Here is a 25,097-nt window from a genome sequence, read left to right on the forward strand (position 1 = left end):
ACTCTTGACCTGTGAAGGGATCACATCTGGTTGCTTTTACTGCCATTTCTGAGATATTTGCTTGTGACACTTCATCATCATCACCGTCCTCAACTTGTTTACATGTGGACAGACAAGGGGACATTTGAATGGGTTTTATAGAAAAGGGACATATGAGCCCTTCTAATCTCTGTATAAATCTCTGTATTAACCTGAATTCAGGTGAAAAAAAAATCACAGAATTGAGGAATTTGGAAATATCTTTAGGCCTGGCTTTAAAGTTGTACTTTAAGCAGATTGTATATTGAGTGGGACCATTGTTTCAGCATGTTAAGCTGCAGCTTACAACACTGACATTTCATGCTGGAGTGCCGGATTTTTTACCTCCAGTATAGCTTTCTGCTGATGTGCCCAAGAAAGCAGTAGATGATGGCCACAGTACTTGGGCTCTTGTCACCCACGTGGGAGACCAGGATGGAGTTCCTTCAGCCTGGCTCAGGAGTTCAGTAAATATTAATGTGCACAATGAGAGTCTACCCACCCTCATTCCAGTTATCAGCAAAGGTAGATGGCCTAACATTTCATTAGGCAAAGAGTCACATTAAGTGTACATTAGTAATTATTATAGAAATTAATGTGTGCAACATTACTTTTGTAATTTTTACAATGTTGCTCTGTTCATATTATCAACTAAATGTTAAGGAATCATGGAGAAGTGTAAGAAGTGGTTCTCCAGAGGGAACAGGAGGTAGCCATGAGGAAGCTGCCAAATGAGGGGTTATGGTCTGTATACCCCTCTTGAGGCTAAGCATTGCTTCTGAATAAGTAGGTGTGGAGGAGATTCACAACATGTAGTGTGCTAGCAGAGTCCCAGGAGAAGCTGAACCTGGCATTCAGCCATCACACCTGAGAACCACCCTGACCTGGATAGTGAGCTGGAGTACCAAGGCAGAGTCATTGAAATCTTATGTGAGTTTCTTAAAATACCAAGGAAGATATGAGACGAAAGGAATGCCACTGCCTGGGTGGTGCCAGTGATGTCATCCTTGTCCACTATTTTTTTTTTAATATATGCTGTAGGCACAGTGTTAACAGATTCAGGGAGTCCCCTTCTTTGTCAGTGCTGGACCCCTTGGAGTCACCAAGGTAGCACACAGGGATCCTTCGGAAACCTTTACTGACCTTATTAAGTTCACTTCCAAGAGTACATATATATCCAAAATCTTGCACAGCCTTGGCCCTCCATGCCTCAGGCCATCTTTCTCTTTCCTCTCTGCTCCACTTCCATACACTGTGATGGCGTCTCATCTTCCATTATAAACACTGGGGGAGATATCAAGAAAACAGAGGAAGTGAACTGGAGGTTTTTGCAGGAGCTCTTATGGGTAGGGATTTTATGTTCTTGTCATTCTCTTACCCTTTTGTGCTCAAATTCCTCGTTATCTACTGCCAAGGAAATCTCTTGGCTGTATCGTGGCCTCAATAGTATTTGGTACATGTGATTGATTATAGGAGTCTGTACCCTTTACAAAGACACTGTCCTGAGGCTACTGTGGGAAAGAAGTTTGGTATCTAAAATTGTGGAGTAGGTTTGAAATATCAGCTCACTAATGAAAGATTTCAAAAATTGATTCAACTTTAATGACCTGTGAAAGCAGCAGAGAGAAAGGAACTGTAGCTGCACACATGTGCCATATCTTGATCTGTTTGAAGCTTTGTTAAAGTATTTTTTTGCCCAGAAAGGCAGGACGGAGAAGATTTGAAGAGAGTTATGCTAGCTCATGGTCACTTAGAGCCAGACAAGTGCATCTTGAGGCCCCGTTTCCTGTATCTGCTAAGGATGCCTGTGTTGTGTCAGTTGTTCTTCCAGTTGGCCACGGTCAGTAGACACACGTCTCAGCTCTCCCAGAATATAAATATAATTGTATTCAGGAAGAGAAGCCAATCCACCCCCAGCCCCCAGAAAAAAAAATCACACTACATTAGTAAATCTAGACCCTTTTGGGAAGTCAGGAATTCTAATTCAGAAGGAAGAGTAAGTGGTGTGGAATGGGGAAGAGTGAACACAACTTAAGGACATCAGGGAAGGTATCACTAAGAAAGTAGCAGTTTAATAAAGACTTATAGGAACTGAAGGTACTTGTCCACTTTCCAGAAAGAAGAAAAAGCAAATACAAAGTCTCCGTGGCATGTTTTGATGTATTCTAGAAGAGCTGGGCTATTAGGGTGACCAGTGGGTAGAGTGGTCAGAGATGAGGCTAGGAAGGGGACAGATCACATAGTTGCTCATAGGCTAGGAAAGGAAGTTGAACTCTCCCTGAGTGAAGACGGCCCATTTAAGCAAAGAAATAATCCCACCTCATTACTTTTTTTTTTTTTAACAAGATCACTTTGGATGCTGTGAAACAGAAAGATGACAGTAGTGGCCAGGGGGACCAGTGTGTAACCAATGAGACCAGCAAGGAGACTTGAAAAAGAATCTTGACAGGGAATGATGGTGCTTAGGGGTAATGACATCAGAGCTAGTATAGGGTGGTCAGATTCTCATTGTACCTTGGGATTTGGGCCGCAAGGAAATGCTTGTCAATTGGGTATGAGGAGTGAGAGAGGAACTGGAACATTAGAATAATGCTGTTGTTTTTGGACTGAATGAATGAAAAAAAAAAGGCATTTGTCATTTTCTGAAATGGAGAAAAGTGGATTTAGCTGAGATTAATTTTGCTAAGTATGGCCTAGTTTGGGGTGTGTGTATATCAGCCATCTGAGTAGGCAGGCATATCAGGTAGGCAGAGGAATGCATGAGTCTGGGCTCAGGGGAGAGATAGGGGCCTCCAGGGAGCTATCAGCATGTAAATTTGAGCTAAGATATGGGATGAGATCACCAAAGGAGTAAATGCAGGTAGAAAATAAAGCATGTCCAGGAATTAAATACTTTGATGTTTAAAGGTCAAGGAGATGAGAAATCCTGGCAAAGAAAACTAGAGTAACTGGAGGATGTAGCAACCTGTAAGCCAAATTAAAAAAAAAAAAAAGTTGGAAGTGTTGAAGCCTCCTCGTGCTTCCTCACAGATCAATTAAGGATTAACAAATGGATTTAGTAATATGGAGGTCATTGCTGACCTTAGCAGGAGTTTAGGTTGCAATAGTCTGGATGGATCCACGTGGAGTCAAGCAATATTAGTAGAGAAGAAAAGTAATGTTTTAATGGAAAGGAAAGAAATGCAGTGATAGCTGGCAAGGAAGAAGATGTCAAAATGGGAACTTTACATGATAGAAAGAATAACTTGTTTCAATGTTCATGAGAAAAGCACGATAGGCAGGGGGTATGTGTTGGCACAGGAAGGAGGAGGTTGTTAACTGCTTAAAGATGGGGGTTGAATCCAGTGTCTGAACTTACCTAGCAGCACTGATGTATCACATGCCAAGTGACAGGAGGAGGGATGACATAATTACAGGACCCGGTAGATGGTATCACCAAATAGACCTGACTGATGGTGTTTGTGAAAATGTTCTTTGGATTGTTTCTTTCCCTTGCTGAAATAAGAACTAAGACTGTGAGTAAGGAGAGGAAAGAGGTGATGAAGGCTTGAGAAGAAAGAAGGGAAAGTTACCTAATAACAGAGAAGTGGATGGAACTTGAACATGCAGTGTGTCTGGTTGGTGTCATCAAAGACTTTAAAATGCGACTTGTATGCTTGGTGGTGTTTCTCTCATTATGCCGAGCAGGCATGGGCAGCAAGTCAGCAGCAGACTGTGGCATGAGCAAGGGTTGTGGATTTTCTTTGTCCAGGGTATTTCAAGAATAGAACAAAGGGATTTGAGGTTAACAGGAATGTTTATGACAGTTGCCTAGGGTTTTCAAGTTAAATGATAAAGAAATCAGAGATTGGTATGTTTTATAATCTGTGTGATTAATACAATCACCAGGAATCACGCAGGGCAACTCGAGCATTGAGTCAGATGACAGCGAGCAGAAGCCAGAGCTCAAAGATGTGGGAAGTGATGAGAGGGTGGGTCACATGGCAGGGTCTGCTGGCCTGAGCTTCCGAGATGAAGGGTCTTGCAGAGGACAGAGGAGCAATGAAGGTGGAAGGTGGAGTGAAGAACAAGAACATCTCCCCACCTCGTTCTGGTGTAGGGAGGGAAGGAAAGTAGGGGAGAAAATCATCACTGCTGGGGATGTGATTCCTTGGAAGGAGTTAGAACAAAGAGGAAGGGGAGGAACAGGAGCCAAGAAGAGGCTGAGTATCTGGGGGTTTGACTAAGGACCGATGATGTGTCCCAGGGGTACAGTGGAGGGGTTTCAGAGAAGAAGAGTCAGAAAGTACCAGAGTGTAAGGGGTATGGGAAGCCTGGACTTCTTGGGATGACTTCACGTGGAATCCAGTGTCAGTGCGGCATGCCTTCATTCCATTTTCTTTCTGGGCTGTCTTGATCACCAGGAGTCATCAGTCACATGGGAAGGTCAAAAGGCCTGATGGAATTCCTGTTCTCTGAGACACCTGCTGCGTGTCCAGCTAGGACTGTGAGTGGCTGTGCTGAGGGCAACCCCCACCCTGCTGACCGTGCTGGCCTTGCTCCTGGTGCCTCAGTGGATCTTGAGAAAGAGGCAGGCTAACCGGCAGTATCTCCAGCAGCAGGGTTTCCCAAGCTCCAGCAAGACATTCATTCCCACCTTCAAAGCAACCACAGCTGCAGAGCACCTGTGTTATTGTTTACCTAATGATTCTCAGTAAATGCTCTCACCTTTGTTTTCTCATAGAAACATATTTTTTTTTGGCATGGAAACTCGTGAGAGGAAGCCTGTCACAATTAAAAAGTTAACTATAAAAATGAATACAGAACTAGAATGATGCAAATTTAAAATGTGCATTTTTGTTCGCTTCCCAATCATCTCATTTACTGCTTTGGGAAGTTAGTGAACCAGAGAAGGGCTGGTTCCTGAGGCTGGCTCCTGCTTGCAAAGCTGCCACCTGCGGCTTCTGCTTCCCTCCTGACACCCCCGCTATTGACATGCAGGGGATCCAGCCAAGCTGCTGTGCTGAAGAAGAGCACATGCAGATTGAGATGCCCTTTTCAGGGTCATAGCCTGTGCAAAGGCCCTAAGGTAGGACAGAACACTTGTATCCATGGAGTGCAGATCCCTAAGGGGAGGGGAGACCTCAGTTGAGGCTGCTGCAGGCAGTGTGTACTGGGTCTTATTTTAGGGCCAAGAGTTTATCTACTGGAATTCCTTAAGGAAGAAGATGACATGATCAGATTTGGCTTTTAAAAGATCCATCCCTCAGGGTGAGAAAAGATTGCAAGAGGTGGGCCCAGCAAGGTAGCCTAGTGGCTAAAGGCCTCACCTTGAATGCACTGGGATTGCATATGGGCACTGGTTCTAATTCCAGCAGCCCCACTTCCCATCCAGCGCTCTGCCTGTGGCCTGGGAAAGCAGTTGAGGATGGCCCAAAACCTTGGGACCCTGCACCCATGTGGGAGACCTGGAAGAAGCTCCTGGCTCCTGGCTTCAGATCGGTGCAGCTCTGGCCATTGCGGTCACTTGGGGACTGAATCATCGGACAGAAGAGCTTCCTCTCTGTGTCTCCTGTTCTCTGTATATCTGGCTTTCCAATAAAAATAAATAAATCTTCAAAAAAAAAAGTGGAGGTGACTGATTTGGAGAGATTCTCCCAGTATCCACATGAGATGTAATGACCTCAGGTAAGGTGCAGGTGACAGCAAAGGATGGGCAAGAAGAACCCCAGGAAGTGCATAAGAGGTGAGAGAGCAGGCCCTGTTCCCGACTGAAGTTGAAGGTATTCAAGGAGGGAGGTCAGGTGTGTATTCAGCATCTCTCTGACTGGTGTGTCTTGGACCTTGGTGGTGAGGTGCACAGGATGGGAGACATCCAAGCTGGCCCTGGAGGGGAGGATTTGTATGCGGTATGCTTTAGACCAGTGGACCTGGCGCTTACCGAGTGATGTTCAAAGAAAGATGGCTCCCGAAAGGGTACTTAGATCTTGGTTACAGAGAAAAGGTGGGAAGTAGAGATGGGAATTTGCGAGTCATTAGCCTGTGATTTAGGTATGATCATAAAGTTCAGTACTGTCCACCAACCTCTCTTTGTCAAGTCAGTGTGTGATACTTTCGACCCAGTCTGATGGGTAAAGACCGCGTTAATGATTGTATCTCTGAAACAGACAAAATGCACTGTTTTGTTTTCATAGTAATAATCAAATGCAGTGATTTTCCCCTCCTTTTTCCTTTCTTTGTCCTCCTCCCCCCTTCTTTCCCTCCTCCTTCTTCTCTCGCCTCCCCAGCCCCTCCCTTACTTTCTCCCTCACTTTTTCTTCCTCCCTTCCTTCCTCCCACCCCCTCCTCCAATTCCCCATCTATCACTGCTCGCCCACCTGTCCACTGTGGTGACATCTTGTGACCTTCAAGTGACATTTTGTATGGGTACATCACTGTAACAAAAAGCGCATTCTAGGGGACGTCTTGTCTACAATCCCACGTGTGAGGGTCAAGGGACAGATTTTATAATCAGTTAGGAAATGACCTTCTACCCCTAATTTTACTTGAGTACAAACTGCTAATAACAAGATTTGGGAGCCAAAGGTACCTTCTGAAGTGGAGTGCAGTTATCATTTATGAATATTTTCAATTCTGGGAGATCTTACATGTTAATTATTTTTGTTCATTTTCATTGAATTTTATATTATGTTTGTGCATTGTTAGTTACTTCTATTTAATGCTGATTCCTTTTGATTTTCCTGGTTAATAGATCACTGTCCTAGATGAGACATGGACTGTGTTCAGGCGTTACAGTCGATTTCGAGAGATGCATAAAACACTGAAGTTAAAGTATGCAGAGGTAAGTTACAGAATTAGTATCTTCAATTAAGAACATTCATCTTATATTAAATGAACTGATTGTGTTAGCAATGCCTCCTTTCTTCCTTCCTCCCTCTCATCCTCCTCTCTTCTCATTTACTTTCTCTCTTTTGTTCACTATTAGCTTGTAAATAATTAGCTTTAATAATTTATCTATCATAGGTAATTTTTAGACATTTTTCCTTTGGTATATTCTTATTATATCTGATTTACACATTTTCTGAAAACAAGATTTTCAAAGAGTCAATGAGAGTATATGAACTCTATCCTTTTCATAAATCATATTTTATGATTAAATAAACAGTGAAGCAGCAGATTGAAGATTGCTAACTATGTATCTATATATCTGTATCTTTGTGACTCTACCTTTCAAATAGATTTTTTCTAATGAGTTTGGGGTATAACTAAGGGCCTCTTCACACAGGGCATTGAACTGTATTCTAAGTGCATAGAAAGACCACACCACATTAAACACAGTAACAAATCATTCCAGTTTATGCTTTTTAAACGATTTTAAGTTTATATGAAGGGAACAAATGTCAGGCTGTTTGAATGGCCATATAGAGAATGATTCTTGGGGTGGCAGAGGATTCAAATCCAGAGTTCAGTTTTAGACATGTATACCAGACTTTAAATAACCATGAGGAACTAAACCTACAGTTTAAAGAGGAACCGCCTTATAGAAATGAAAGCCATTTTTTAGTTCAAATATAATTCAGAAAAAATCTTTTTATTTTTGTTTTGATTTCCAGCTAAGTTTCCTTGTTGAAATCATTAAACTCATAGATAACTCACAAAAGCCCTTCCTCCTAAAGCCAGGCTCTGCAGATGGTAACAGAGGATGGACCATTCTGTCAAGTTCAACTTCGTAACTTTTAATGACTTTGTTTTAAAGCCAACACTATAGCTTAATAATGAAAGAGAAACCCCAGCACATGAGTGTATGTGTTCCAGGAGAAGAAATACTGCCAGTGGTGATTAAAAACCCTGTGGTTGAAAGGCAAGCTGGACTGAATACAAATTTGGGGGAGGATATGCTGAGGCCACTGTGCCTTTTCACCCTTTTCCTTTTTCTTTTTTAAAATGGTTGATGAGCGTGTCATGCCTGAGCGACCTTGTTGGGCACAGTGTACTGCTTCAACCCTTGCATGCAGAGCAGGTGGAGCACACCCAGCAGTCAGCAGCTCGAGCTCCCAGCCTGCCTCCATCCGTGGAGCCTCCAGGCTCCTTCCCTCCAGCGCTCCACACAGCAGACACAAGGTGCTGCTGTGATGTGCAGTTGACCACTATGTTGTAAAACGCCACAACCTGTTCCCCCCATCTAACTGTGCTTGGGTACCAGTTATTCAAGCTGCATCTCCTTACCGTCCCCTCCCACTTCCCAGGGTTCACATCGGCTTTTTGTTTAACTTTCATTGTGCCTTTCAGTCACTACCACTGTGACCAGCCTCCTCATTCACTGAGTGATTACCGCATGCTGTGTTCTATGTCTTGCCAACACTGTCATCCTCATTTTATCAACACAGATTCTGAGAGTGGGATGCAGGATAACTTACCTTATGAGGTGAACAGGAGCCAGTGAAGAAGCAGGAGGTGTGACTTCTTGTTCAGAACCAATGATAGTATAAAAAGCAAGGAGGGGCAAGGAAACATGATCTCTGCAAATGTAGTAGCAGACCCAGATGGATCTCACCTCAATTCAGCAGAGCAGCATTGCTGCTTGATCAAGGCTTGAGACATCAAGCTGAAAATATCGGCTGTGTTTTTTTCTTTTTTGCTATAAAGTTGCATCTTACGTGCAGCTCAGCTGCAAATAGTCTTGCTAATTGTTTGTGGGGATGTGAGACCAGCAATATGTTCTTTAGGTATTTGCCAATCATTGTTCTCATTAGTGCTCATATTGCCACCATCTCCCTCTGTATATACAGTGCTGCACACAGCAACCATATGTTCTATTTTGGCCTGACATCCTGCAGATCACTTAACCTGCTATGGACATAGCAGCTTCGGAAAACGGTAGACAGAGGTGGACCTAAAAATGTCCTCTCATGGGCACAGTTGCAGAGCCAAGTGGAAATGTGTTTTATTTTTCTCTCTCCTTTACTGGACTGACTGAGTTCATTATTTTCATCAAAGTAACCAACTCTTCCTGTTCTCTTACTTGAAAGGGTAACCAAATATTTGGCAATAATGTTCTTTTTAATGATGCATATTAAATTTGCCTAGTCATTTAAGCCTCTAACTTCTTTGATCAAGCAGAAAAAATACTGATGATCACATTAGTGCTTGAAATATATAGAGTTTATGTTTGCTGATACAGAGAACCTTCCAGTTTTTTTTTTCCTTTCAGTAATTTTTGCTCCAGTGATAAATGACATGTTCATGGTAGAAGACTGACATTATTCAAAGACATATATGTAGAATGTGAACATTTGTCTTAATCACACCCTCAAAGATACCCCTTGCCAGTGCTCACCAGGCAGTCTGCTTCGGTATAACTCTATTCAGACCCACTTGACTCTCGTAGGCTGTCCCCAGCCTCAGGTTCCCCGGGAAGGATGGAACCATGGTGTGCCAGCAGGGTCAGGACTTTGAGAGGTCCTTCCAGCATTCATGTACAGTAACTCTTTCCTTGCTGTACCTCATCCAGGTGGGAGAGCAGGTGTATGGAGGCGAGATCCACCTGGGCAGGTGTGATAATTACTGTGACCTATCATTTCCAAGTCACAGTTGAGACAGTATCTCTTGTAACCTCAGCACAGAGTCCCTGGAAGAGGCGTGCTGAGTCACCTGTCACCTTGCTCAGTATGGCTTCCCATCACAGAGCTTTTGTTCTCCATCTAGAGGCAGCTTATCAGTACAAAGTTATTTTTATCGTGATTAATGTTGCCTAGTAATAGTTATAAACTTCTGAAATTTTATTGATGGGCATTGAAGTTGTTTTCAGGTTGTGTCATTGTGACTACCTCTCTGTGAACATTCTTGAATGTAGATCTATGTCTTATAATCTATACAAAATAGTTTATTTTTCTGTGTAGAAAATTGATAGTTACTCATAGTTCTTAAAAATTTTCTTTGTGAAAATCCGAGGCCATGAATGAGTACAGAGAAGCCCAATAGGCTGCCAGGCCTGAAGGCTGTCTTCTAATGGCAAAACCAGAATCCCTTCCCCACCTTGAGCAAGGTCTTCTAATCCCTCAGTGTGCTCCCCTTCAGGTATTGAGTATCTCCTCCTAGTGAATGATCTGTAGGCCAGCAAAAGCCCTTGTGGGATGCTTCTATGCCCTTGGGTGGCAAACCAGTTCTAACAGTAAGGAGCTGTTGATTATCAGATGCAAGATGTCTTAGAAGAGAATAGAAGTAAGGTAGAGCCCTTGTAAGCAGAATAAGGTTATGAATTGGGAGGTAAGAAGTCAGTGGGTTCTATAAAACCAAGGGGAATCAGACAGTGTAGATGGGGAAAAACAGAAGCCAAAGAAAAATGTGATTCATTATTTAACATGCCATGACAGATTTTTTCAATAAAAAGGAAACCAATGTTTTGGCCTCTGTAATACCAAAGAATACATTGGCTGTGATTGTCAATCATACTCCAAGTGCTGTGCCCATTCTGTTTTCAGATTCTCTATATGCCCAGGCAGAGTCCTCCCCACTGGAAGTGCTACATTATTAAGGGATCTCCAAATTGTTGTTTTATATTTTATTTATTCATTTTCCTTCATCTCTGTGGTTTCATCTGGAGTCCATTTAGATTTCCCCTTTTGTTTTGAATTAATTTGTCCTGTTGATATACTGACATGTATTATGCAAGATAATAACTCCTTCTGGCTCTCATTCTCTATTCCCCTTCATTGACCTTGTAGGGAATCTTAATCAAATTAAACCATGCAGTTTCAAATTCTGTAAAATGCTAATGCTACAGCCAATATGTAAAAGGCTGTGAGAAGCTCCGATAAAATGTGTTATTGAAAACAACAATGAAGTATTATGCAGCATCTGCTCAATAGCATGTCTTCCAAATTTTATCATGCAAATCAGTTCTGCAGTGCTCCGTATCTCTATGAAAACCATGTATTTTTGGCTCTATTAAAATCAGTGTAAACCTTTTAAATATCAATTATACTAAGCTCTCAGAGACAAAGTTCCATTAAGAGTTCTTTGTTTTCTCTGAGGAGGAGGTAGAGTTTCTATTTATGTCTAGAGGTTTACTTGTGCGTCCAGATCACAGTCAGACAGAACCATCAGCTCAGCAATGTGCTGGAAAGGAAAAAGGAGATTCTTAACATCCTACCTCTTTTACAGCGTTCATGCTGGTAGCAAAGACTAAGTGTCTCCTCTTTGCTTTTTGGATGACTGGTCTGCTGAGCTCTGAATGCATTTAGCAAAGTAAAGTGGCACAGGACCAGAAGGTCAGAGGGCCACTGGGAGGCCTGCTGCTCCTAGGAGGGCCCAAGGTGCTGACTGTTGTCTGACTCCTTAGAGCACTTTGGCACATTTGACAAGTCACTCCCTCCAAGTGAAAGCCCAGTGAGCACTGCTGCAGAGCGAATGTTTGTCCCCCTGAAATCTGTGATCCCAGAGTTGCTGGTGCTAAGAGAGGGGTTGTGGGAGGCAACTAGATTGTGATGCCAGTACCCTTGCATGCGAGTGGGATCTGTGCCTTGATTAAAGAGGTCTCAGGGAGGTTGGCCTGCACCTGCTGCCATGTAGGGGGACACAGAAAACCCTATTCTTCAGGCATAGGCTCTCCCCAGATTCTATATCTGCTTTCACATTGGTCTCACCTTCTACCTCCAGAAGATGGGTAATGAATTCCTGTTGCTTATGAAGTACCTAAGGTTAATTACTTTGTTATAGCGGTCTGAAAGGACTCTCCTATAAAGAGAATCACTTCCCAGGGAAAGTGATGAAGCTTCAGAATTGATCCTTGAGGGGGCCATTGCATAATGCTCTTGGCTAGGAGTGATTCCAGAGCAGGTTTCTGTTGGTTTCCCTAGAGTCAGGGGAATGAATTGTGCAAAGGGGACTTTTCATGTATGAAAATGTACCATCCAAAGAAGTGCTAAGGGAGCATGTAGTGTCTGTGCAGTGAGCATGGAAATCACATGGCCCACACTGTGTTCCCTGTCTGCATTGTAACTAACTGACCACAGTTCACGGCAAACCAGGGAGTCATTAGAGACCCCAAGTGTCAAACACAATCAGCCTCAACCAGACTCATTTCTGCTGGGACTTTTCCCTGCAAAGCTAAGGGGGAAGATATATTGAGAGCCTTTGAGTAGAAATGGAAGATTGTAGTGTTAAAGTGGTTGTTGTGTCTCACATCTGGCATTCTCTGGATACCTAGTAAATACCACTGAGAGGAAAGAAAACAGGCAAGAGGTTGTTTAATTTGTTTATGGACTTGCAGATTGAGCTGATAGAACCATTTCTCCCCTTCTTTATATTCTAAGTAATCCCCTATCCCTCCTCACCCCTGTCAAAACAGCACAAAACAAACTGGCTAGTGGCCTTGTATTTATCTTGGACAGCTATTAACCATCCATCCATGCAATGCAGTATTTCTAAACAGTTCTGTAACCAGCATTCCAAATTTCATATGAACATTGCACCCACCCGTAGCCACAGTAAGCATCCAGTAAGCTCCGACTAATACAGCTGTATACATCCCTTTGCCTCCTTGAATGACTAAGCAGCAGACAGCTAAGCAGTCAAAAATAGAATGCTGCCAGCTTCCAGGCCAGGTCCACTGCCAGGGGTCCAGGTGTCTCACTGTGATTTACACCACACCATTCCCTCCAGTGGGTAGGAAGAGTGTTTGAATCACTGCTGTTAAGGGTAGAGGAGCAAAGAACATCCCAGTTATTTTGGGAAACCTTGTCAAAATATATGGAGCAGACCCCAAACTGAGAGATTCTGCCCCAGTGGCTTTCATGGGGACCCAGCAGTATGTAGTCGGGGAATGAGTCTCTCGCAGAGTATGCTGCCGGCTTGTGCAGGCATCTGAGGAGCATTAGTTGCTTTTCTATTATTGTACATCACTAAATCTAAAAGCTGACTCCACTGGCAACTAATCATGCCAAAATTATCGATGAACTAGCTCAAACTCAGACAAGGAAGAATTGTTGTTGTCTCCTTGGTCACCAAAGACATGGGCTTGCATCACACTTTCCCCTGCAGCAAGCAAGAGAGCTCAGCAGCAATGGGCTTGCCACTGTCTGCACATTGTAACATGTCTCTACTCCACTGGGTGACCCAGGGTTTCAGCTTACAAATAAGGAATCAGATATCTAAAGAAGTTGTATTAAGACTTGTGAACCTGGGGAAGATTCCTGTGTGCTAGTTCCTGGTACCATATTGTTGGAGCCTCATCCTCCATGGCTATGCTCACTGATGAAGGGGATATTTACAGAATGCTCCATGTCAAGCCAAAGATAAGAAAGTCTAAAAATCTCTTACGTAGTAGGTCCCCAGAGATGATACTCACGTAACTAGAGATCATATTTCTTCTGTTGAATGTCATTGTGATGACAAAACCCTGTCAGGTTTCAGCTCTTGAAGCAATTGTCATTAGTAAGAAATGGGAAGTACAAGCATTTGAGTTAGTCCAACTACATACTTTTGCTTTAAATTGAGATGCATAATATTCAGATCTTGAGTGTTTCTCAACAGTTCTTTGAAAAATGGATGCAGCATACATGAATGTCCTCAGATCTATTTTCACTGGCTCATGCTTGAATAAAATTGACACTGACTTTGAGAAGACCGAGGCCTCATGTTACATTCTTTCTACCAAAGATAGCTGGAAGTTGGCATGATCTGAGCTGCATTTTCAAGCCTGACTTTCTTTGTATCTAGGATGACTTGGAGTTCTAGCCTGTGACAACTGGAGTCACACTCCTGTGTCTGCTGGTGACTTGTCTTCAGTTTACTGATTATGAACTGCTTCACATGGACCACCAAGAAAGGCTCATTGGCTTGAGCATGTATTTCATGAGGGTCTAATATGTGTCGGGGTCTAGCCAGCCACAGAGCAGGTGCTCCTGAGTGGCATGTGGTACGGGCCCCGGTTACCCTCTCACAGATCTGGAGGCGGCTGATTGCTCCATCCATAACCCAGCTTGTCCTGAAGAGTTGCAGCCTCATGCCACAAACAAATCAGGCTTGGAAGAGGATTGTTTGTTTGTTTGTGAGTGTATTTCTCATTGACAGCTGTTTGTTATAAGGCCTTGGGAGCGGCTATTAATCTCAAGTAGTCAGAAATGCCTCCATCTAGTCAGCTGTGAGAATTACAGCAGCCTTTTGATGAGTTTTCTTATTTGCATTTCGCAAAAGCTGGAGTAGCTGAAATTTACAGCCACAAACCTGCAGGGTTTGGGTGTTTCAAAAGCTGCTGGGTAGCTGCTGGTACTGTACTGGTGCAAGACAAGTATTGCTGATTTGGCCAATTAAAGTGCCACACTCTAATCTTCAAAAGTTAAGTGCGAGTTAGGTACACAAATATCACAGGAGTAAGGAAAATGACTGAAAAATGAGGAATGGAAATGACTCTTACCAGATGTTAACAGAAATCAAATGTTCTTTTAATTGGTAAAGACGTGACAGGTTTGTTAGTTTTCAGTTTTACTTGAGTGACTTATACTCCTGTTTTATCTGTTTAGTTGTTAAAGAAAATCATAAAAGGTAGGGAATTTTTTTTATTCCTCATTTAAATTTATCTTCTCTATTATAGGACTGCCATTTTTTATATCCAGCATAATAATGATGCCATTGATTAGAACCTCTGCTATTGCTTCCCAGTCCACCCCTATCATTACAGGTCTAGATAACTTAAACAGTGAACCTGACCAAGAGAGAAAGGACTTTAATGAAAGCAGACTTTGCCATTGCATTTAGTTTGTCTTCTTGATGGTAGCAGGCTGGCTGAGCCCCCCTTGTTATAAGTCAGGATTCCGGCTTGATGACTGTGTCAGTTCCCTGGATATCAGAGTACTCGAAGTGAGATGAATACCTGCTCTGTCCGGGATCTTTAGGAGACAGTGCGATGCCAGCGGAGAGCAGGGTTAATGTGTTTCTGACATTCACATGCAGACAGCTGGCTAACCAGAGAGAGGGAAGAATGGATTCAAAATGTTTCTGGTTTTCCAAACCTGGGATTCACAAATACTTACATAAGAATGACTATGCCAGTTTTAAGTCATTACGAGTTGTCTTGTTGTACTTTGTTGATAATTCATATAAATCTGCATTTAAATGCAAAAATTAAAGGCTCCCTGGTTGATCATCCAAAATGAGCCTGATTCCTTAGGTGTTTTTTTTTTTTTTTTACTTTCACACACAGAATGAGAAAGACAAATTTCATGGGAAACCAATTCTCAAAATTATTAATTTTATTTTTCCAATGGCTTTATTGTAGTCCTTTTATCTTTAGAGTATGTTTTTACTTATGAAATTGCAAAATAAGCTTGCCATTATGTTTCTCTTAGGCCAACAAAATGTGATATTTTAATCCTCATTTGTTCCTTATGTTTTACTCTGCATAATCAAATTTCCTAATTATGCAAAGTAGGCCATAGGGCTGTTGTTAAACTTTCTTCCAACATTCTTGTCTCTCCCACAGATATCCAATTTATTCGACCTCACTCATCGATTCTAACTTTAATATACAGTTTTCCCAAAAGAGCTCAAATGTCTGTGCCATTTCCCACTCCTGCTGTAAGGATAATGGCTGTAGCAGAAAAAGATGCCACTTCAGAGTTTTCTCATGAATACTGCATTTTGATTTGAATCTGTCCATTTTCTGTGCTGTAACCTCTTGGGAAGGAGCAGGTCTCTGGGGCAAGCACTTAGCCTGGTGGTTAAGGTGCCATCAAGTCACCTGTACCCCACATCGGGGTACCTGAGTTTAATATCTAGCTCTGACCTCTGACCTCGGTTGCCTCCCGGGAAGCAGTGAGTTCCTGCCATACATAGGGGAGACTTGGTGAGTCCCCAGAGGGCCCTGGTTTCAGTTTGGATCCAATTTTTATGGGTACCTGGGGGGAGTTAACCAGTTTATGAGAGCTCTGTCTCCCTACCCCTCAAAAAAAAAAAAAAAACAAAAAGAGTGACATGTTTCTTATTTCTCCTGGGCTCCATTTTTTTTTCCTACTCACATCTGAGACTTCAAAAGGACTCTGAAGATTTTACAGAAAGCTAGTGTATTGTGCAAAAGCAATATAACATATCCAAGAGATAATGGGTAAAATATTTCCATGATGTCAAAGAGCTGCTTCGAACTCAGTGTTAGGGGATTTTAATTGTCAGCACCCAAGTTACAGACTTTCAAAGCTGCAAGGAAACTTAACGTCTTTGTTCAATTCTGTCACTTTAACAGATGTTGAACCTGGAGCTAGAGACTTTTCATACCTTGCTCAAGATTATATGACCAGTTCTGTGCTGAGCTGAGATTTGAAATCAGATTGCCCCAACATCCCAGGTTATTAAAAGAAAAAGACATATTGTGTGAATTTAACTGTTCCATTAAATGTATAGAAAGAATAATCACTTTTTTTACTGATTCTATAAAAATGATGCATGCTCATTTATAAAAATTGCACAGGATACAAGGAAATACAAGAAGCAAGCAACAGATTACCTGCAGTCCTCTAAATATAACTAATGTTACCACTTAACATTATTTTAAGTACCCAAATGGATAGGCACAGATGAAAGGATGGATATATAGATTGTTAAAAAGAAATTAAAGGGAGAGAATATAGAAAAAGAATGAAATAGCTTTAAAATATTGTACACATCTTAAATGTCTACTTTTTAAATACAAACATTAATTTTATTCACATTTAACAGAAGTGAAAAAAATGAAAGCTAAATTGCTGAACTACAGTTTTTTTCATACAAAATATCCTATGAAACATATATGACTTTTAAAAGAACAGTTTTTTTAAAGTATGGAAATGTTAAAGTTACTCATTTTCAAAAGATGTGTTTCCCATTTATTAATTATCAGTTTATTCTTCTTCTGGCAGAGATAAAATTAACTTTATGTGCTCTCACCTCCCAAGTTTTTAGGTTGTTATTTTAACTTTCTCAAGATAACAGCATGGGAATGAATACTGACACAGCAGTTAAGATGCCCCTTGGGGTGCCTGAGCTTGGGTTTGTTTGAGTCCCTACTCGGCTCCCAGTTGCAGCTCCCTGCTAAAATACATCCTACAAGCAAAACGATGGCTCAGGTGCCTGGGTTCTTGCAACCCATGTGGAAGACTTGCGTTGGCCTCCTTGTTCCTAGCTTCAGCCTGGCTCAGTGCTGACTGTTGTGGCCCGATAAAGCGAGTAAACCTACAGATGGAAGGTCTTTGCCTTTCTCTCTCTGTATGCATGTGTGTATGTGTGTCTGCCATTCAAGTGAAATGAAGACAAAATAACTAAAAAGATGTATAGCATTCCTTCAATTTTCTGCATAATTTTTTTCCTCTTATTTGTGAGTTTTAAGTAGAGGTACTCTCTCTTTCATCATAGTTTCCTCCTTCCTGAAATCTTCACATTGTGCTTCTCTTGGTTTACAATTTTTTAGGAAAAATGTGCACCTTGCTATGCCTTGAGAACATCTGCCTGTGGCCTGCACACTTGTTCAGCTTGTTGAGCCAACGTTTTCTTTTCTTTTTTTTTTTTTAAAGATTTATTTATTTTTTATTACACAGTCAGATATACAGAGAGGAGGAGAGACAGAGAGGAATATGTGACCGTAACAGCTGGAGCTGTGCTGATCCAGAGCCAGGAGCCAGAATTTCCTCCAGATCTCTCACATGGGTGCAGGGTCCCAAGGCTTTGGACCATCCTCAACTGCTTTCCCAGGCCACAAGCAGGAAGCTGGATGGGAAGTGGGGCTGCTGGGATTAGAACCAGCGCTCATTTGGGATCCTGGCGCATTCAAGGCAAGGACTTCTGCTGCTAGGCTACCACGCCACCGGGCCCAAAGTCATGTTTTCTTTCCCTCAACGTATTTCATTCCATGTGGTTATTTTGTCTGTTCTTTTCTATTTATTTATATAGCCATTTACTCAAGCATTAGGTGTTAGTTTATATGCCTGTATTATTTTAATTTTCCTTTTCCAAATTGTTCCAATGTTGGCTGTTAGGAACTTTTTAAATTGATGTCTGTGTGCCATTGAGACACCCTTATCAATTTGTTTTCAGTTTTTTGAGCACTTGCTTTTTGTTTGACAATATATGTTGCTTCAGGTCCACTGTGTGTATCTGTGTGTGTGTGTGTGTGTGTGTGTGTGTGTGTGTGTGTGTGTGTGTGTGTGTCTTTGTGTGTGTATATCCACATACTTTTTCCTGGCACTAAAATCAGCCATTTCTTTGAGAGCTAGTTTACCTTCCCTCTCTCTTCCTTCCTTTATTTTACTCTTCTTTCAACCTGTCTATCCTGTAACTTTAGGCTCTGTGTTAGAGGATTTGTTATGATTCTTATGTGCATTCAAGATAATTAGTGGTCTAATTATCAGCCTTGGGCCGATGTTCCTGGAGTGCGTGTTCTTCATCTTCCTTTCCTTTAGGTATTCTTTCAGTATAACTTCACCTGCGCTTTTTATTCATGGCCTAGCCTTAGCTCTCCTCATCTTGGAGATGTGTGGACTGAGCATCATGGGAAACACCCTGGCTTCAAGGGCAAAAAGAGGACCAGGAGAAAAGGAGCAAGCTAGCTGCGGACCCAAGCTCACTTAGGATTTTTTCTGGAACTTTCCATCAATTTTCCCCTCTTTATTTTGAGACATAGCCACTTCTTGCATCACACTGTTCAGGAGGGCTGGGATGGCCATTATGGAGCTGGGGTTGGAGGAAGGCAGATATAGCCTAACTCTCGCTCTCTGGCCTTACCACCTCCTTCCAGCCCTATAGATGTGGGCATCTCGGGATTCTTCCTCCAGTAGCTCCCATTTGTCTTCTTCCTTGCTATGGACCTCAGCTGCCATCTTTCTTGTTATCTCCAGATTTAGAATCTCTCATCCCAGAGGGTTTTGCTCATAGTATCCGAGGTCCCTGGGCAGCCCTTGTCTTCCCATTGGCTTGTTCCATCTCTATGTTGCGTTCCATCTCTGTGTTGCTTTCCATGGGGGCTTCATGGTGGTGGAGTTGAGCTGTGTTTTCCTACCTGAACCTGTCCCTTACTGCTCCTGACAGTGCTTCTCGTGAAGTCAAATCCAGACCCTCTGCTATGTTAAGAGAGCAGACACTAAGAGTGAAGTGTGAAGCACCTGGAAACATAGGGAAGCGTGCAGGTAACAGGACTGCTTTGATTCAAACATGAGAAACCCAAACTAACAGAAGATGCTGGCATATGAAAAGTGAGTGGAGAAGGCAGGGACATCCAGAACCACCCACGCTGAGCTTGTCCTGCGTGCTGAGTGTGGGAACTGTCACATTTCACTTAGACTTTGAGCAAAATGAAGAAAGTCATTTGGCTTTGGGTTTTTGTGGGTCCTCCGGGCACAAGTCTTTGTCCTCACTGTGGGCTCTCTGATCTCAGGAAATTGTTCATTGTTAAAGGCACTTCGCCAACTTAATTAATTCAAAATTTAGGAATGAAATCTAGAAAGAATTACTTCTACTGTTCTGGTTTTTGAAAATTAGTAGCTTTCAGCTCGTAGAGAAAGTTGGGCATCTTCTCTGCCCTGCCTTCCTTGAACTGAGTGGTTTTCCTTTATTGTACCGTATTGACGAAGCTATCTTGGTAAACCCTGTCCCAGTTCTCCTTCTCCCACACTCCAACTCACCATCTGGACCCCTCCCCTTCCCCACCTTCAGGGACTCATTTGAGTCAAGGAACCCAACTCAAGTAACAGTGATAATGATCTTTTCTTCCTTCTAAATGCTCTGCTTGGGGTGTGTCTGTAATGTGTTCTGCATTAGTGGCCACAGTGGCCCCTGTTACCCGGGAGAACCCCAGTGTGTGACCGGAAATGTGTAATAACAAGCCCTGTTTCTATTAGGAGGTTTTCTATATATAAATAGGTATGATGATAAAGTTTAACTTGTAAGTTAATAACACTAATAGAACGTAGTAAGTATAACATACTTATATAGTATACTACAGTAAAAATTTCATGGATATGGTCTTTTTCTCAACTATCTGATTATACAATAGAACTTAACGATCTATGCATAATTTTTATCTTTTCAGGCCAAGAATTTTCACCCACTTTAAAGAAATACTTTATAACGTCTCTTTGACATATCTGAATTACTAGCGTCTATCACTACTCTGGCACTTTGGGGTCATTAATAAGTAAAATAAGGGTTGCTTGAAATATGCATGTGTGCATATATATTTATGTACATTTGTATATGTATATTTAAAAAGGTAGGTGGAGATAGTTGAAGTTTTGTCCAGGGTTTCACTGGATGCAATTACTGATATTCAGCACCTTTGAACTTATACTGTTAACATTTCCCCTAATTCATCTTTGTTCTTAAAAGTCCGTGTCCCCAGTCCAATGGGTGGAGCAAAGGTACTACACGCAGGCATGCTGCTGACTGCCTCAAAAGCTCTCTGACTAAAAAGGCAGCAAAGACCCATTCATCATTCCTCACTAGATCATTACAGTTAGTGGTGAAGTTCAGCATCGTCTGTTTTTCTTTTCTTTTTATTCCTTTTTCATCTGGTAGAAAATACTCAGAGAAACACAACTATGTGACTGGCTAGTTGTCAAGCTGGGATTTAACCTGGGTCTCTTAACTTACCTCAGTGTCCACAGCTGCTACTTTGAACTGACATTGAAGTTCAGTGTTGGTAGCAAAACCAGAATGTTGATCAGAAAAGAAGAGGAAGTCTGTCCCTGGGTGCTGCCCTTGACCCACCTCAAGCTCTCTACTTTAGTCAGAAGCACACCGCCGTGTGTAGGAGCAAGCATCTGCCCAGCTCCAATTAGCTTTGAAAAGTACTGTAAGGTCATCAGAGACACCATTTCAAGAGTAGAAAGGGAGAATTACTAAGGAAAAGAGCTAGCTAGTTTAAAAATAAGCCAAAGTCTTAAATAGGCATTCTCTAATGATGTCTAACCATTAGGTGGTCAGTGCGCATGTGCAAAGATCTTCATGCTCATCAGTCATCAGAATCATGGGAGAAACATAAATGCCGTCCACAGTAGAAATGATGACACATTCACCATGACTGCTGGAATGGAAAAGCACACAGGACCAGGTGCCAACTGCTGGTGAGGATCTGCAACAGACCTCGCAGTCCCATCTGGCGAGAATGTCACTAGGAACCATTTGGGAAAATGTTTAGCAGTTTTGAGTTCAACTGAACATACACCTGCTAGATGACCCAGCCTTTCCACTCCTGAAAGTGTGACCAACAGCAGTACTTGTGTGTGTGTGTGTGTGTGTGTGTGTGTGTATGTGTGTAAGAAAGTGTGCATTGTAACACGATTCCTAATAATTAAAAACTAGAATGAGTGAATAATGTTAAGGGATGTTCCCCATAAGGGAACTCCAAACAGCAACGAAATTGAGCAAGTTGTTGCTATACGTAACTTCATGACTGAATAGCTCAAGTATTACTTCAGAAAAAAAAAATCTCAAAAGTGTTCATATTGTATTATACTATTAACGTGAAGTTCAAAAAATCAGTAGAACTGATGGCAGGGTAAAGGAGCTCCTAGGACCTAGCAGTTAAGATCCGGCATTCCATGTCTGAGTGCCTGGAATCAAGTCCTAGAGCTGTCCCTAGTTCCATCCTCCTACTGTCCTGATCCCCAGAAGGCAGAAAGTGATGACTCAGTACTTGGGCCTGTGGGAGGCCTAGATTGAGTGCCTGGCTTCTAGCTTCAGTCTGACACAGCTGCAGCTATTCAGGGAGTGAACTAGGAAATGAGTGTTTCTCTTTCTGTCTCTTTTTCTCTACTACTCTCTCTCTTCACTCCCTCTCCTCTCTCCCCTTTCCTACCATTTAAATGAATAATATGAATAAATTGGAGGAACAAAAAGATGCTGTTAGAAGTCAGATTGGCATTAATCTTTTCAGGGGTTGAAGGTGCAGCTAGAAAGGCAAGGTAGCAGTTCATGAGATGCAAGCATCATCCTTGAACTGGGTACTTGCTCAAGATGACTTAATGTATTCAGAATTTGAAAGTTCATCAACCTATCCTCTTAGATGCCCTCTATGTAAATGAAACCTTGTTTAAAATTTATTCTTGTTTATTTGCCAGACGGATAGCGAGCAATCTCCCAACCCCTGGCCCACTTCTCAGATGTCCCCTCCATCTGAAGCTGGGCCAAGCGGAGGCCAGAGGCGCAGAACTCAGTTGGGTCTCCCATAGTGGGGCAGGGACCTGACTACCTGAGCATCCCAGGAAGCTGGCATCCGAAGTGGAGCACAGATCCTATCCCGGGCACTCTGATACGGGATATAGTTGTCCCCTGTAGCATCTTGGCTGCTTCCATGTGTTATACTTCAGTTATTATGTGTTTATAGTATTCACAGACAGAAACACATGTGCATGCTGCTACTGTGATGGCATGAATTGAAATCCACCTAATAATTTGCACGGGTTTAAAATGAGAATTTTGTGACACACTGCTCTACACTGGGAGTCGAAAGTTTCTTCTGGGTTTCCAGCATGGGTTCAGGGTCCCAAGGCCTTGGGTCATCAAGTCTGTCTTGCTGTGAAAATTGCCATCATCCTAGCTCCCCGTTTGACCTTGAGGAATCTAATCCAAGGTCAATTCATCTGTGCCAGGTCACACAGCCAGCTAATGGCAAAGTAAGACAGGTCCCACCACCTCTAAACTTTCAGCTTGTTCTTTTTACTCCATTACTGAATTTCCAAACGACCAATAAGTAACTACCCACAGGTCACTGGTGTAATGTTAACACATCTCCTCCAAACTGTGTGTTTCAGCTTGCCGCCCTTGAGTTCCCCCCAAAGAAACTGTTTGGGAACAAGGATGAACGCGTGATTGCTGAGAGACGAAGTCACTTGGAGGTAACAGAATTTTTTTTCTTTCTCTGCATGTATTGAAAATATACTCTAGTTGGTTGGTAACAAGGATGCCAACTCAACACCAGCGCTTCTGCGCATGTGTGTGAAGGCACTGCTTCTTCAGTGCAGGAGATGGGAACAGCAGATTACACAGCACTGACAGCCACTGATTTGAAGTACAGGTCTCCAGCCCTCTCTGCTCTACCACAACCTTCTTCTAGTTCTCTCTCTCTCTTTTTTTTTTTTTTCCTTAAAGAAAATGTATTTATTCTCAGGGTTAGGAAGCAGGATGTAAGTGAGAACTAAATATTCTCTCTAGACAGATGGTGTGTAATACAGGATGAGGGCACCAAGCTTGCTGAAAAAAAAAAAAAACACTTGGAATTAAGTAACGGAAGATTTGTAACATTGCATCACTGTTACTTTTTCCAGAGACTTTGAGACCCCCCTCCCCTTATCTCACCCAAAAATATGTGCACCTATTTCAGTCTTAGCTAGCTTCCATTTGGCTGGTTTGCCCTTGCTCTTCTAAAGCACTTCCCTATAGAACTCACTGCTCAGGTCAATTGTTGGTTTCCTGATTGCTGCCCTGCCAGTACGCACTGGTGACTCCTTGACCTAGTTTGTGTGTGTTTTCCTGGCACATGGTCAACTACTTGGTAGAAATCTGACATTCCTGGGGTTGCCTGTGTCATGCTGTGGATGAGTGTGTTCTTTGAGAACAATGGGAAGTACAGGGGATGGCCTTAGGTAGGGCTTGGGTATCATCCACTCTCTAGTCCTCGAGAATCTTTGAGGCAGACAAAGGACAATGATGCAAAACTCGATGCTGTAATCTGGTGTCCTAACCGTTCAGTGGGCTTCCAAAGATACCCCATTTTAAGAGGAGAATGATAAGACCTGTGGGGGATTAAATCAAGAAATGCCTTAGAGAGTCCTTTCTAAATTGTGGAATGCTCCATAAAAATTAGGTGTGACACTCTGTCTTGGAGCCTGTCTGTTCAAAGTGACTTCCCATGAGGTCTCTTTAACATGAGGGAACCAGGATTAAGGAAATATTTGAAGCTGGAGGTTCCGGTGAGCCCCAAAGGGAGGGAGACAGGGCTACCTAGGAAATGAAGAAATTGCAGACTTGAAAATCATTGTCCATGGGAAACATTTTAGAGTGTTTAGAGCCTTAGTGTGGAACTCTCAGAAAAAGGGTGTCAGACCATATCCGTGCTTATAGACGTTGGAATTAGATTACATGGTTACACATTTCCTAGGACTACAAAGAGTGAATTTTAAGTGGGTTATTGTAGACTTCTACAGTTTATCCTGTGATGGCATGACCCTAATCCCCAACTAAAAAATCTTCCTTCAAGGAGAATATAATTATTGTAAGGCTTCTTCATCCAATTTTCTCCAAGACTTAATGATTTCTCACACACACTGACATATATATATATATCTATGTATGAGTTGACATATATATATAACATATATAATATATATATAAAACATAATTTATAACATTAACATTGCAATCAGAAGAGGATTTTCTTTACCTAACTGTTGCCCATCTCAGTTATCCAGACTTGTCTTCATTGAAAACTTGGAGAACATGACTTTGAAACTGAATATACATGTTAGTATGAAATTGACTGATCAGCATCCCCAGTTCCTTGGGGCTCTGATTAAGCTGGCATGGTGCCAGCCGTAATGCCACAGATGGTTTGGGTGCAGCCATTACAAGCACCACCTTCGCTGATCCTTGGATTTCCCTCCCAGCTTCCAGAGTCAGGGCGAAGTTTAGAACAAAATTCAGAACACTCTCACATCTCCTGTTTGATCACCTCACCCCTTGTTAGCCCTCAGCAGAGTTTTATATTAGAGTTTTATATTAGGGCCCTAGGGTCCCTTCTGTTGCCACTGGTTGTTAGAGAATGGGATCCCACACCTTGTGGAAATGGGCACTTGCATGTGAAATTAAATGCATTTCCCCTAAAGTTGATTGTTAGATCTTAGAACATTATCTCCTTTTCAAGGAGTGAGCATATTTCACCTTCACTTTAATGGAAAATTTATCTGAGATTTTTATATTAATTTCTCATGACTTTTCTTTTGATCTCCTCACATCACAAGTCACTGCTTGATTTGTGATTTTTTTTCATATGAAAATTAACATAGTTATTTGCCCTAAACTTCCTCTTTGATTTAATGGGACAAAATTTTAATCCCTAATGCTTGCTGGAGATAGTGATAAGT

The 25,097-nt window shown here is 42.1% G+C and overlaps 1 protein-coding gene across 2 annotated transcripts in view; it reads left to right on the forward strand.

Annotated features, from left to right (window-relative positions):
* KIF16B (kinesin family member 16B) overlaps positions 1–25,097 on the forward strand; it is a 254,449-nt gene that overhangs the window by 198,263 nt on the left and 31,089 nt on the right. For both annotated transcript variants that reach the window (XM_040981816.1, XM_040981817.1), the window contains 2 exons: positions 6,749–6,838; positions 22,770–22,853. In XM_040981816.1, the coding sequence (XP_040837750.1) occupies positions 6,749–6,838; positions 22,770–22,853 (174 nt within the window). The remainder of the gene's footprint in view (positions 1–6,748; positions 6,839–22,769; positions 22,854–25,097) is intronic.

This window comes from Ochotona curzoniae, unplaced genomic scaffold (genome assembly GCF_017591425.1).
Source record: "Ochotona curzoniae isolate NIBS_2020 unplaced genomic scaffold, NIBS_Ocur_1.0 contig_3520, whole genome shotgun sequence".
NCBI lineage: Eukaryota > Metazoa > Chordata > Mammalia > Lagomorpha > Ochotonidae > Ochotona > Ochotona curzoniae.